General features: G+C 36.3%; 1 protein-coding gene across 4 annotated transcripts in view; it reads right to left on the bottom strand.

The window, feature by feature from the left end:
* LOC118270569 (carbonic anhydrase 1) overlaps positions 1–14,351 on the bottom strand; it is a 32,463-nt gene extending 18,112 nt beyond the window's left edge. The window contains exons 1-4 of one of the 4 annotated variants that reach the window (XM_050698575.1): positions 14,015–14,351; positions 3,704–3,895; positions 2,400–2,617; positions 144–215 (exon numbers count right to left, since the gene is read on the bottom strand). In XM_050698575.1, coding sequence (XP_050554532.1) covers positions 144–215; positions 2,400–2,617; positions 3,704–3,895; positions 14,015–14,051 — 519 coding nt within the window. In that variant the 5' untranslated portion in view covers positions 14,052–14,351. The remainder of the gene's footprint in view (positions 1–143; positions 216–2,399; positions 2,618–3,703; positions 3,896–14,014) is intronic. The other 3 variants (XM_050698574.1, XM_050698576.1, XM_035586195.2) reach the window with 3 other exon arrangements.
* Between the last annotated feature and the right edge of the window lie 265 nt (positions 14,352–14,616).

Below are 14,616 nucleotides of genomic sequence, written 5' to 3'. Positions count from 1 at the left end.
CATAACTCCTTACATGTTAAAATTAGATTCTCATCAATTACGGATTCAGTGCAGGGCGGGGTGGTGAGGGAGCCAGGGTATGTCCAGTACGCGTACTGCGACGGCAGCAGCTTCACAGGGTCCAGGGGGTCAGACAATGTCACCTTGTCGTTCTTATGCGTTATGAACGGTAGCAACCGTATCACTTTGTCCAATTCGTCATGCTTTGAACCGACCTGTAAAGTCAAATAAAAATATATAGGTAAATAAAATACTAAACAATGTTATCATTGCATACGAAAAATCAATCCAAGAACTAAGGACTTTAGACTTATTGTTGCTATAATTCGCTACACTTGGAGCGGCATTGTTGAATAACGTGTTTATGAAGTAAAATTTAAATGAGACTTATTGTATTCAGATTGCGACCTGTTACCGAGGATTATATTAAAATGACTGAAGTACCTACCTAACTGACTGAGCTAGATTTTACCTGGCATTATGTTTAATGAAAAAAGTTTATGTTTAAGGAAAATTATAGTATCTCAAGAATTATATTACGTAGTGGTAGGTTATGTTTTCTAGAGCTGTAATTTTCTAATGACGTCTTCATAGTCAGTAATTTTCTAGTAACATCTTCATAGTCATTTACCTACCTACCTATATTTATGTAAATAGTCCATTAAAGTCTATAAGTAGACGCTTAACTATCTACTACATAGGCTGCATCAAACCAGATGACATGTGCACTACAATAGAACATAATGCAGTTAACAGGATTTGGTTGTTAGGCTTCGGTGACACAATATCCTACTTCGCATAAAAGTGCAATATTGGCTTAGCAGAATCTCTTTAGCTTCATGTAGGTACCAAGTATATTTTGAGACACTTCGAACAGTCTGTCTATCTACATAAACCATGAGTTTTTGCTGGTATAATAGAATTCAATTATTAGAAAATAAGTATCAACACTTAGTGTTTTTGTCGTAAGACTGAATAAAATACACATAAAATTCCTGCATATCTACTAAATAGACGACGCGACGCTCGCAAATCTGAATCCATACAAATATTATGGGTGTTGCATATAAAATGTATGCGTGTCGAGTACTTACAATATTCAGTACACCGTAAAACACTAAAATTGTAAACAGTTCCAAAATAATGTGAGTAATAAGAATTAATTCTTTTAATGCAAGTAGTCTGAGTCATATAAATCGAAACTTGTTTTTACATAATTATTCATATGTTTCCAGTAGTAATGAAAGTGATGTTTGCAGTTCAGAAACGGCTGAACGAATTTTAATGAGATGAAGACAGGATTTTTGTATCAACGTAGGGGAAATAAAAATCGAAGTTAGTTTATCTCTACTTATGTAATATTGTAAAGAGAAAAGATAAGATTGCTTGTTTGCATTGATTGATTTGAAATTTTTTTTTACCGTTGACAATTACAATTACTTTTCATGAAGTTACAATGCCTACTTTTATTCCGATATTTCTTTAGGATCGAAATCTCTTTAAATCCGCACAGGCGGAGCCGCGGGCGCTGAAAGTGTTACTTTTATAAAGGCAGTAGAGAAAGAGCGCGCCGTGAAATGTTGTTTAAAGAAATGTTTAAATCATCTTATTGTCAAAGCTGTAATGTTGCGCCGCTGTTGTTCGCATTTGACGAGAGAAAGTTACTCTGTAGTGTGAAAGAGCTCGTTATCGCACCCATCTCTCACTTATAAAAGGTAGCCATGTATGAAATCAATTCACTTTGTGATATTTTAATATTAAACGCTACTGGTTATAATAAAATAGGTAAGGAGTTACATATATGTCACGAACAATCGTACATTATGTATATGACGTGTAAATAAATTACTATTCATGGTTTACTTTATTGCTTGATTTTAAATGCATATATCTCTAGCATTGCCAAAAAATTATCGGAAAGATACTTTTTACAAACAACTGTAACCTCATCTACTTCAATTTCATATTAGAATGTTTATACAATTTGACCTAGACACGTGTCTTTTCTTCTCCTATTTGTTATGTCACCTATTGCATAATACAGTTTTATTGAATGCATTATGCTGATTATGTGAACTTATAAAGACCATTCAGGTAAACAACCGCTTCACTGACTCAGTACTACATGGGTAGGTACTAAGTTGGCTTCTAATAAGTTCTTCTGGGCAAGTATTTTAGTAGAATACATCGATGAAACATAACATAAGACAAGTAAGTAATACTTATTACAGAGAGTTAGCTAAGTGAATAGCTCTCGTGATTAGTCGCGGTTAACAGGTAAATAAATAATGCGGTTTGTGCGTTTATGATGCATTTACGACCAATTAACAGATTCATAAACTTCGCTACATTTTTTAATGATAAAGCGACATCATCTTGGTAATGTTTTGGTGACTCACCATTAATAGTACGCCTAGAACTGCAAGTCCATCAGGTTGCCCGGCAGCTTCTTGGAAGCTGTTGTACTTTGTGGTGTTCCAGTGAACCAGGTGCAGTTCACCGGAGAAGGAGCGACCGTCCACGGTGTGCTCTGAGCCTTCACCATTGACTGCGCCCCAGTGACAATGCCACTGCTGTAGCTTATACACGTCTTGGCCAAGAGGACCACCTCGCAGCTCTGCAAAAAACCAGTTTATTATATTTTGAATGTTTATTCACTTAGGTAAATGGATGCAGAAAGTAATAAATTGCATTTATGACGTTGAAAGTTATAAAAAGAGTTTCTTGTGCAAGAAGCCGTAGAGTTATAATAAATTGAATCGGATCGTGCACGTTCATACATAGGTATAAGTATTTATGAAATAGGCTGATAAAATTTATAAAAGGGTTAGAGCTGACGTCATCCCCCAATGAGGTAGGGTAGGAACCCTTTCATTTTCAGGACAATTAATGTGCACATGCAAAAAGGTGTTCCCGAAATTGCGTGGGACTGGAACGAATGATACAGTGAGTCACCGCGAGGGTACACCGCCGCCGCCGCCGCCGCCGCGTCGCTCATCGTGTCGATGGAAATGCAAATTGGCCGTCAGTTTACACGAGGACGTGCAACTTCCTTTTACACGTTCATTATTTAATCCATTGGAGTTATTGCAGTTTATACATTGTCAAACATAAGTCATGTTGATAGGTCATATCAAGGTACTCCAGTCGTATGACCATAGGACAGATGATAATTATGTGTCATTAAAATGCTCAAAAAGTAATAAACCATTTTGCAGTGATAACCTTGCAAAACAGTTTTTTGTAGAGTCGTTTTGTATTATAATTTACATCAGCAAAATTATTAGTGCTTCCTGCATGAATAGCTCACGATATTTATCGGAATATTTTTGAATATTTTTTGGATAAATAACATTATTGTATGTCTACCTAATATGCCGTAGACCGTATGTTGCCCCACAATAAAGTCTACTACAAAAGGCAATAAATACGAGAAGTAGAAAACCTAAATTGGCATTTGCGGTGTAGAGCTAGTTATCATAAAACCAGAGTTGACTGTAATCCAATTACTTATCCCACAGTTTTGTGCTCTTAAAAGACACGATAAAGATTTGGAATTGTTACAGGAATTATACATTTTTGAAGCCGGCTCCGAATGCCGAATAAGGAAACTTGACAGTATCTAATGATATTTGAAAGACGAACCAGAATAAATGGCTCAGCTGCCGATTCGGTGACATAATGAGCTAAGTATTAAACATACCTGACTCATATCCATTCTCGTCTACTCTCCAGCAGTAGCCGGGGTTCACAACAGACCGGGGATGGTTGACAGAGTATCTGAACTTGAGAAGGGGCGCGCTCCCTCCACTGCTTATTCTGGACGTGTCGATGTCTACTGGACTCTGCCGAGCTCCGCGGGCTTCTGGGAACTTCTCCGTCCATGTTGAAGGACCTGCAAATTGAACAAGATATTAGGTAAATATAAACTAAATATAAATCCTTTCTCATCGTTCTGCGGATCGAACATGGTTTTTCCAATTTACAAGAACTGCATAATAATGTAGTTTCTTTCTACCCTAGCAACAAGTTATCGTTTTCCTCCATGCATAAGATATTAACATAGTCTGCTTAACCAGTCGATCGGTGAAGGGCTGTTCATAGCGTCTAGTTTAGGAAGTTTTTTACCTGACATAGTAAGACCAAAAATAGATCAGCGATTAAAAATCGTAGTAAAGCGTCCGCAGCTTATACAAGTAACTGTTGTTTTTTGTTTGCCGTTCATTGACACACAAACATTAGGCCGATTGTTAACTGACCCAGAAGTGTGATATGGGACTACTGGACCAGCTGATCTGATAACTGACGATATCGCATAATGCCATTGGTTATTTATAGGAGAAATGTTTTTATATCTGGATTATTCTGGAAAGGATGTTCGTGTTATCACCAGCCATTCAGTGGACCTATTTTGAACTAAGATATAAAGGGATCATTTATTTTTAGGTCTTTGACTGCCAATAGAAAACTGTTGAAGGCTGTGATTGTGACCACCACGGCGGTCAATGTTAATCTCAAAGGATACAGTCCAAAGTAAAAAAATATTTTATTAAGTTTTCAGAGACAACATTTTATTATACATAGTACCAATACTTATCTTCTGAATATAATAATTATGATTCTACAGCTACTGTACTTATTATTGAGACCAATTTGACGTAGTTATGACCTACCTTCCAGACTTTAAGGAAGGAAAATAAGATTCAGTACCTTCTTAAACGGTAGACATCACAGTCATTTTCTGTTTTCTTGCTTTATGATCAAATATGGTAAGGTATGGATCAAAATATTTTAATCTTCTTTTAATCATCTACCTATTTCCATATTATATGTATGTAGATATAACCGTTAGTCATTAACAGTTGACAGTATAAAATATGACATTGCGTAAACTAAACAAAAGGAATAGAAAGCTGGTATCTACATACATAAGATTGTATAATGCTGCTTATTAAAATTCTAAAGTCATCCACAAAGGAATTCCCAAGTTTGGAGTGGTATTCAGTTCATGTCATCATGATTATCATTAGCTAATTCCTATTCTGAACTGGTCTTGATTTATAATTTTTTGTTTTTGCGGTTAATTAACTTTTAATCAGATTATTACCCGATTGTTAAATTGAATGTATTTTAAATCGATCGATGAAGAGGTTTAGGTAATTTTGATCGTAGGTGAGTACTTTGTACTGAGTGTACAAAGTACCAATTTACCCGGTATTTTCTCTTGTAATATTTCTGTACATTTCATGGACGGAAAAATATTGCAAAAACTCCCACAAACTGATGTCTAATGAAAACCACGTGTGCGTAGGAACTGAATAGGCGTCATTGTCGCGTCATCAGCGTCATTTAGTTTACTGCCAAGGGGGCGTGGCATTTACCTATTACTAATTAAGTAGGAATCTACTAGAATGTTTACATATTAGTAAAATTAACACTAAAATGCGGACACACCCTAAATTAGCATTTTTTTCTGCACCAAACCGCGGACAGTGAAAGTTTCAAGTTAAAGATTATGAAATGTTGATTAAGACATCATGAAAATCATAAGTTATTGTGAAATGAATTAGTTTGAGTGGCCGTCTCAACGTGAGAGATGAGTGAATACCTCTCGACACACGAATGATGGACTGACAGCTTGTTTAACTATCACATTAGTGTTATCTTATCAGGAAGCCACCGCACGCTGCTCTACTTGGAAATACTTAAAGAAACATTTTTATAATGATGAATCCCTGTCTTATATTTATGATTTCCAAACTTATGGATGTGACGAGAGTTTGTTATCGGATTTTGAACGTCAAAATATTTAAATTAGTGAAAATAAAGTAAGCCGTGGAGTGATGCTTTAAAAACTCAAGTGTTTCACGTACTTAGTAAGTATTGACTGGATTTCAATGCTCGTAATGTTATTTATTTAGCGGTGTTCGTATTAGGATGTAGTTGAGTGTCGAGTGACGATCGTCCCACTCGCTAGTTCCGATCCATTCGGAGGCCACCGGCATGAACTTCCCAACGCGTAGTTTTGTGAAAGTTTCAACGATAATGTTCGCAAGTCTCGCTCGCAATACTTGTAAATATTTTTTTGCTTATTACCAGCCGTCTATCGTGTCACGATATTCTTTGGCTAGGTATTTCCGAGTGTTATGCCAATTCTTATTTTTATGTTAACTTATTTATAGCTACATACTCATTGTTAATAACAAAATGTCAAGAAACACTTCTTAATGACCTTTCCGGAGTTTTATTGTGGTTTCAATTAACCGTTTTGTTTTTAAACTGGTAAATGAATTGGTTAAGGTTAACGTAATAAAAAAGAGGTTAAAAACGAGCGTAGACAATATGAAGGTATGTTGCTGATTCCACCTGTAGATATTTTTTTATTTTACTTTTTACAGTCGATGGAACGCAAATCAGTCGTGAAGGTTGTCCAGTATAAATATCCATAGATAATGTAGCCCACATTGGCGGCAGTGTTCATGAAAATAAATATATACCGGTCATTTTACCAATTGAGCCCACTCGGACACCGGATGCGCGTGTGTCAATAACAATCACCAATACCGATATTGATCATATACACCGATACCTATAATAGATAGGGATATCTCGCACCCTATGCAAATTACAAATTAGTGGTATAAGTCCTTGATCTTGTTAAAATATCTGTGATATTATGTAAACAACACACGAGAAACAGTATGTTTCGTTTTTGCATTTTACTCTATAAATATGTTTCAGCGATCCCCTTTCTGTGGCTTGCAATATTTTCTGGTTTCATTCCCATGTCAGTTAATAGAGGGCTTGGGAGTCAGGAGTACCTATGTACGGATGACATCTATCTGTGTTGAAACGCGAATCATGCAGGCATTGTAATGACTGCATCCCGCCCTCATCCGTTACCATACCGACTGCATCATCATCATCCGATATCAAATCTGTTCAAAATTGCAATAAACACATAAACATTATAGGGTTTAAGTTTTTTTGACAGGGGAAAATCATCCTAAGTCTTTCCCCGCATAAGGTAAGGCGAGAAGGAGTGTCAGACTCTTTCTGGCTAAAAACCACTCCGTTCTTACTCCTGCTCTTCGAGCCGGAGCCTCGATAATTCGCTAGGTAGTCCGCAGCTCCAGGTCGGGCATTATCCCTACTGGGATCTACTTCTTACCTAGGATCTGGGATCCTGTATGGTACCGAAGTGGGTATAATTAATTAATTTAATAATATGATATATTACTTTAATTAATTTCATTTATAACTTGATTTATTTTGTTATTTATACATTTGTCCAATTAGCAACAGATCCATTTGCAAAACCATTTGACAACTGGCATTAAGTGCACTTATATGGCCATCCTCTTCGGCAAAAATTGGTAGGTTTGATGTTTTAGAATCATCGACTTTACGTCATCGTTTTATCGTATATTTTACAACTATTTTCCGACTTATTCGTAGAAGTACGCCCGCCTACGTAATTTTCAGCTTAATTTAAGCTTAATCTTTTGTTGTACTTGACCACAAATCGACATTAAACGTTGCAGGTGATTCATTCAATGTACATATAAAATTGTAGCAATGAATCAATGACTATTTATAAAGTATGTTACGAAAACATTTTGCAGTTAGTGCATCGAATTGCAATGTTTACTTAGCTGCCTCTCGATAAAACGTAATTTGGTTGAAGGTTAGATCGTAGATTCTTTTGGTTGATTAGTTTACAATTTATATTCAGATATTAATTCCGAAATCCCACTGACCTATCGTACAGTTTCTGATACTAGACACGCATAGAACAGCGCCCCTTGCCCCCTCTGTTTACGTAAAGTGTGTGGATCATATCAAAGGTTAATCATACTAAATGTACTGTTAACACAGAATTATTTTAATCCAACTTTGTTCTAAAATAAGTGCAGTACAGAACATGTGTTTGCAAAATTACGATCGCAACGTAACATATTGAATTAAAACATCTGTGTTCATAAATACAGTGTTGTACCTAAGCCACGCTAGGTACCACGTGTTGTTACTTACTGTTCCTGTTGATACCACGTAATCTTTTCGTTAGAGTACATTTTTGAGATAAATGTACTGTATCCTGTGTTTGTTTTAATCTGGCATGTTTACGAATATATTTTAGGTATAATGGTCAGTTATTTGTTTATTTTTGTGCAAATATCTGAAGTTTTACAGATGGTTAATTTAGTAATGATTATCCGACGATGTGAGAGCCGAGTGCGAGTAGCCGTGCACGTCACGAGCGTGCAGTCGCCTCCGACCTCGGCCGCACTTATCTCTCACATATTTATTTGCCCACTTTTACAAGTGCCCTCGGATTGTCGCCTTCATTGAATCTGTGCTCTCTCCCTTACTCATTATCTTATTTAACATTTGACATTTTTGTGAGGAAGTCCATTTCACTAGGTCACTTAAGGTGATTAAGTTTTGTACTATTCACCTTTAAGTGAGTAATGGTATAAACCTTTGTGGTTAAGTATTGGGGAAGTGGTTGGGACTTTAACCCGCGCGTGATGTAAATTACTGTTCCGAATGGCTGTAAACATTCGCTATCTTTTGCAATAACTATTTGTCACTGAGACTTAATAATATAAGTGTACTAGTATCATATAATAAGATAATAGTCTCTATTGTACAAGCCTTTATTTACAATCTCAGCCTCAACCTCGGAAAGGCAACGGTAATGAACTAAGTTGAACCGTTTATACAGCGTGTGTATACAGAATGTATCTGCAGGTGCGATAAACATTCGTTTTACAAAGTTGTGTTCAGTAATAAATTAAATAAATACATATAAGTATAGTTAAAACTATTGTTTAATAGATTTAATTAGGAAATGTGCAAGATCCTACGTCTTCAAAGCTTAATATATGAAATTAATATAAAAAACATCGGTGACAATATAACTAGAGCAGACTGTAGTAGCATTAGTACTATTTCATACGACTAGAGTCACACGGTCACACGCTACAATTCAATTCATGCGCAAGCGAATTGCGAGTGCGAGGTCCAGAACACCGAAGTAATTTAGCACGACAACGTAAGATTATAATTATTTCCTTATTGAGTTAACAGTTGATAGAAAATATGAACTGTTCGTTGAGCGATTAACCTTCGTTTCCGTAACGGAGCGACACGGACGAGGCCGTCAGTGTCAGACAGGCTTCGGAGGAAGGAACAAAAACGCCCACTAACTCAAATCAAGAGGAACATTACCAATGACAGTTTATTATCAATTAATCACGCATGTTTTTTAAATATTTTTTTTATGTAAGAAAAACGAATCATAGTACATAATCACCACCAGTACATGTTTAGTGACAATTGGATGAGGGAAGAGTCCGCCTCCAGTCTCATCATTGTTCAATAATGGCTACTGTGAACTCTAATAACCTGACATTAGCTACACGCTATCAAACAGTACCTATACAACCATGCATTATTTACAGTCGTACACATAATACATATGTACCGACGTCATAGGTATATCCTGCAGTTTTTTCTTCATGTTTTTTGTAAGTCAGTGTGTCATCAGATATAAGATGTTTCAAGATTACACGTCGGCAACTATGTACCAATGTACTTGTATACTTATAAATAAAGTATTAGTTGAAGCATTATTATATTATTTATGATTTTATTGAATTCTATTAAATAACTAATTACCTTTTAAACTTCAATGACAACAGTATTAAGGTCACTAGACACTAACTGCTTGAATGGAAACTGGATAAAACTGGTGATATCCTTTGCATAGTTTCAAAACAACTTATTTAATACACACGCTCAAATTTCTATTGTATTTTAGTAAATCCTGATATTACCATGATAATGTTAGATGGTGGAGTAAATTATCACTCAGTTTTGACTGACTAATCTGTCTGTTAGCGGTGTTGGTCGACTTGTAAACATTGATTGTGCGACATTTTGTTTGTTCGAGTTTAGTCATGTGGAAATATTTTTTGCCGCCGAATTCGCGAACTAACCAATTCGTTGAAACTAAAATCAAATATGTATCGATTAACTTCTGTATAGCAATTGCTAAATAAATAATTTCCATTGACCGTTACAATGAAGCGTAAAACATTGTATTTATTTTTGTTGTTCGCGTTATGTAGAGAACGGTTATGTAAAATAGTTCGGATTTTACTAAAAATCATGTATTTACTTTAGACATATGGATGTGTGTAAACTGAAAATTTAAAGAAAATCAAACTCTATGTTAAACACAATAGAAGTAGTTTTAAAAATTCGTCTAAGAAATAAGGGTTTTTTATTGTCTAAACAGCTATTTATTGTCATCATGTTCGCTAAACTGTAGTTATTGTAATCGTTTTTATACCTGTCTAGTTGGCCAATTACTTAGCTGTATGCGAAGACAGAGCGCTTAGGTAATGGAGGCTCATACAGATGAGATGGATTGCATGTTTATTAAATGTTTTATTCATTCCATACTCACCCTATGTCTACAATTGATTGGGAGAGGACAAAGTGTCTCGTCTACAAACACGTGGATTTTTCGAGGGCTTTGAACGAAAATGTTATTTGTGAGTCCTGCAATGTGTTACAAGAACGCGTGGATAATATATTTACCATGTAGTACCAACAATGAGAACTGCTCACATTCATAAAACGGAAGCAAAAGATTTATTGCTACAACTGAAATAGTTGGCGAAGTTTTTTGGGCTTTATTTGATTATGAGTAAACGGGTCAAATTGTCATGTTGGTGGTCAACGAGCCATAAACATTTAAGTATGTGACGATTACGAAACGTAAAGTGTCCATGAATAAACGAACCTTCAGTTGTACGCGATAGGTTTTAGAATTGTTTTAGCAGCGCAAAATTCGGGGCAGTGCTAAATAGAGCGGAGTATTTATCCTTTTGACATTTTTTTCTGTGAATTGTGTTTGTTACATTGATTGCACCTAATTTACGACTGCAAAAAGTGAACAATTAAATAAATGATAGTTATTAAATGGTCATTATGCGACTGATTTCATTGTTTGAGAAGACGGCTCTAGCAGAGATCTGTCACAATATTCACCTTTATGCATGCAGCCTTCACAGTTTCCCATCTGCAGGAAATGAAACTATAACACGTAACCCTTCCACAACTATACGGTTTTATTGTTCTTCGCTTTATTAAAAATTGTATGAAAAATAATACTATCGTGCTTATGCATAATGCGCCATGAAAAAATAATGTTACCTTTGCATAGATAAGAGAGTAACGGCGCATGTACAACACGTCTTATTGTGATCATGTAGCGTTCGAACAATCTATGCAGAAACACGGATACATGCTGTAAAACGAGTAAAAATTTGAAGCAAAGCGAATCGTTTTCTGCAAACATAATACCGAACAGAATTATACTTAGAAGATAATAGAATACCTTATATCTAGTAGTGAAAAGTATCTACATAATTATAGCAATTTGAAAAGAAACTAGATGTATCATTTCTTTTTAGCTGTTAAGATTTCAGTTTCAGAAAGCCGTAAGAAAGTAATTCTAAAGAATCATCTTGGATAGACTTGAATTGATAGCTAATTGTTTGCCATTTTGAAATTCTAATTAATTACGTAACACAAGTGTTTGGATAAAACGAAACACGTAATTGAATTGTATTTTACCGGGGCTCCGGCTTGAAAAGCAGGAGTAGGTATGGGGTGGTTTTTAGTTAGTAAGAGTCTGACATTCCCTCTCGCCTCGCATAAGGCGAGAGAAGCTATTGGATGATTTTCCCCCCTAAAAAAAGGGTAATGAAGGTAAGTAAATTTCATACTGTTAGCATTGTGGAGTATGGTATTGTCTACCACTTCTTTATTTCGCTTTGAGGTAGTCATTGGAACGAAACCCATTGTGTGGCCTCTGTTGTTACGGTCAAAATCTGGTCGGAGTTCAGAGGTAAAAGAGATTACCTTACTCACTGTGCAGAATTGTATATACTTAATTTTTTTACAAAATACATAACATGAATATAGCTAAAATTTTCGCCTTTATTATATCCTATAATCCTATTACTTCAAATTCTATGAATATTTATTGAGTAGAGATATCTTGTTGATGATCCGATGACGTGCTTTAAAAATGTATTTGACAAAGATTAATTTGTTTAAGTCATTCTCGAACGATTCAATGAAAAAGGAAATAGGAACGAGACAATACATTTGATTGATGTCTGTCATTGAAATACGAAATAGACAAACGTGTGACTACACGTTACTTTGTATATCAAGACAAAACGTGGTATATATGGTGTAACGAAGCTGGTGATAAGCAAACGAATTTGTCTAATTTTTAAGACTTTTGGAAAACATCATAAGACATTAGTCACGGTAAATAACGCGACAACCGTGAATTCTTTCATGATTCGTAGACTACTTAACATAATAATGAATTTGCCTCAGCGAATGGTTAGATATTGTTAGAAAAACCACATTATTAAACATAATAAAGCAGTAGTCGTACAATTAATGAGTTACGCGACAAACATCGTTACCCACTTGCTGCCTCAATGGTTCTGATTGCAGTTCATTTGAAATATTTCTATATTAATAGTACGTCACTCTAAGATACATTAGTAATAATAACTTCGATACAGTAATGATTTTAAAGTGTTTTCAGTTGAAGGTTCAACGCTATTTTTTGTTGACTGTAGTTCGAGCTCTAAGCGTATTATTTTCGCACAGATAGGTACTAAGTAGAAGGATCTAGCAATTACAATTGTTATCTTTAACATTGTTAGTTACCTAGTAACTGCTTATACTTACAAATGCTGGTTATATTAAGAATTTTTTAAAATACAATCCAAGATATAAAAACGAGAGCAAATAATATCAGAGAGTATTTACGCCACGTCGATTTGAGTTCTAAGGAATAGGGTATTTTTTAAATATTTTTCCTGCACTTTGTTACATTAGGTCAGTTCTGTCTCGCTCTCAACAATCGAGCCTCGAGACGTATAAGGATTTGCGGGCTTTTGGATCTTTTTGGCGTCGAACTGGTTTGCCTCCAGCGTTTTGCGTTAAAAGTTGTTGATACAAAGAAGGCAATTGGTGTATCGTATAGTACAGAAGAAGTTTCATTAGTGGAACCGGCTTACCGAACGGATTAAAGTAGGCCAGCCATCGCCTCACGCAACTCCACGCCAACTCTTGGCACCAATTTCTGATTTTACGTAAAAAAACTTTTTGTTTTACTATTACAAATAAATATTTATCTCGGATTTAAAACACATTTTGCGTGTAGCCGCTAAGTTCACGTATGTATGTTAAGAATTAACAAAGTCAACAACACGTACCTAAGCAATAAACGATTTCGTTAGCTTTACCTTTATAAATTGTAGATGACGTACAAATACTAAGTAATTAGCTATAGTTGTGAGCAACCGAGGCGGATAGCGTTCAATAAATAAGATACTGATATTCATTCATTTCGTGGCATTTAATTAAACAAATAACGTAATCGCATTCCAAATACTGTTCGGATCATGAAATCAACAGGTGTTACAAAACATATGAATGAAACTAATTTAGATAAAGTTTGAAACAAACCATTTTACGTCAATGGCAAACTTATTTAGTTGTTCACTGTCATGTTTTATCTCTCCACGGTAATGTACTGATAAATAATACGGTTTTGCTCTGATTGCAGCGATGTGCATAGCGAAAGTATCATCTAATGTCAGCTTAACTGTTATCAAAAGTAAACACGGCTACTGGAATAGGAACCCTTCTTGAATAGATAGCATCTACTTAGTCTATACTCCAAACTAGTTTTACCAAAATTATCATTGTTCAAAGTACACTTTAGTGTTTGTTTTAAGAATACATCCGGAACAACACAATATTCAGAAAACACACTTTATCACTGAATCCGGATTGAAAATCAGAAGTTAGCTTTTCGGAGTTTTATTTACATGGTGTCACGTGCCTCGATGTAAACAAACCGGTCCGCGCCGCTCGGTGCACTTAACATTGAGGTTGGACTCACCGTTCTCGCCGCTGTATCCCCAGTCGTTTTCTGCCATTGTTGCTGAGATGTTTATCTTGTGACGATTGCTTCCTTCCTTGAGGCGAGTTGCGAGTCAAGTGTTTCGCGGGGTAATGTATGTCGCGTGTCAGCGGGGTGCACGAGTGAGTGGTTGGGTCGTGACTGCGTGCGAGTGTTCGCGCCGGCTAGTCTTTATAGAAAGGCCGCCGTCGGGTGAGACGCTGAGCGGTCGCAAACGCGGGCGCGGGCGCGGGAGCAGACGCGTCGCGGCGCGGGCTGCGGGCTGAGAGGTACTGGCACGCGCGCGCTCCGCCGGCCCACTGCGCGCGCGTCGCTGCGCATGCCTCGCTCCGCCCCACCGTGGGCCTTTCTACCTTGTTTCTACTCACAATTCGTAATTACACTATTTACTCATCAAATACATTACCACATGTCAATGTCAATAATACGCCGCATTCCCATGCACATGTGTTTATTGTGAGAGGACGCCGCCCCCGTGTCTATTTACTTCGGCGCCCAATTTTCAGCGGGCAGAGGGCAAATATAATCAAAGCCAGAACAATCGCGCGTTTCGGTGCCCCAAAATTTATAATTATGCGTGT

This window comes from Spodoptera frugiperda, chromosome 15 (assembly GCF_023101765.2).
Source record: "Spodoptera frugiperda isolate SF20-4 chromosome 15, AGI-APGP_CSIRO_Sfru_2.0, whole genome shotgun sequence".
In the NCBI taxonomy this organism is placed as follows: Eukaryota; Metazoa; Arthropoda; class Insecta; order Lepidoptera; family Noctuidae; genus Spodoptera; species Spodoptera frugiperda.
This window is presented reverse-complemented; position numbering and strand designations above follow the sequence as displayed.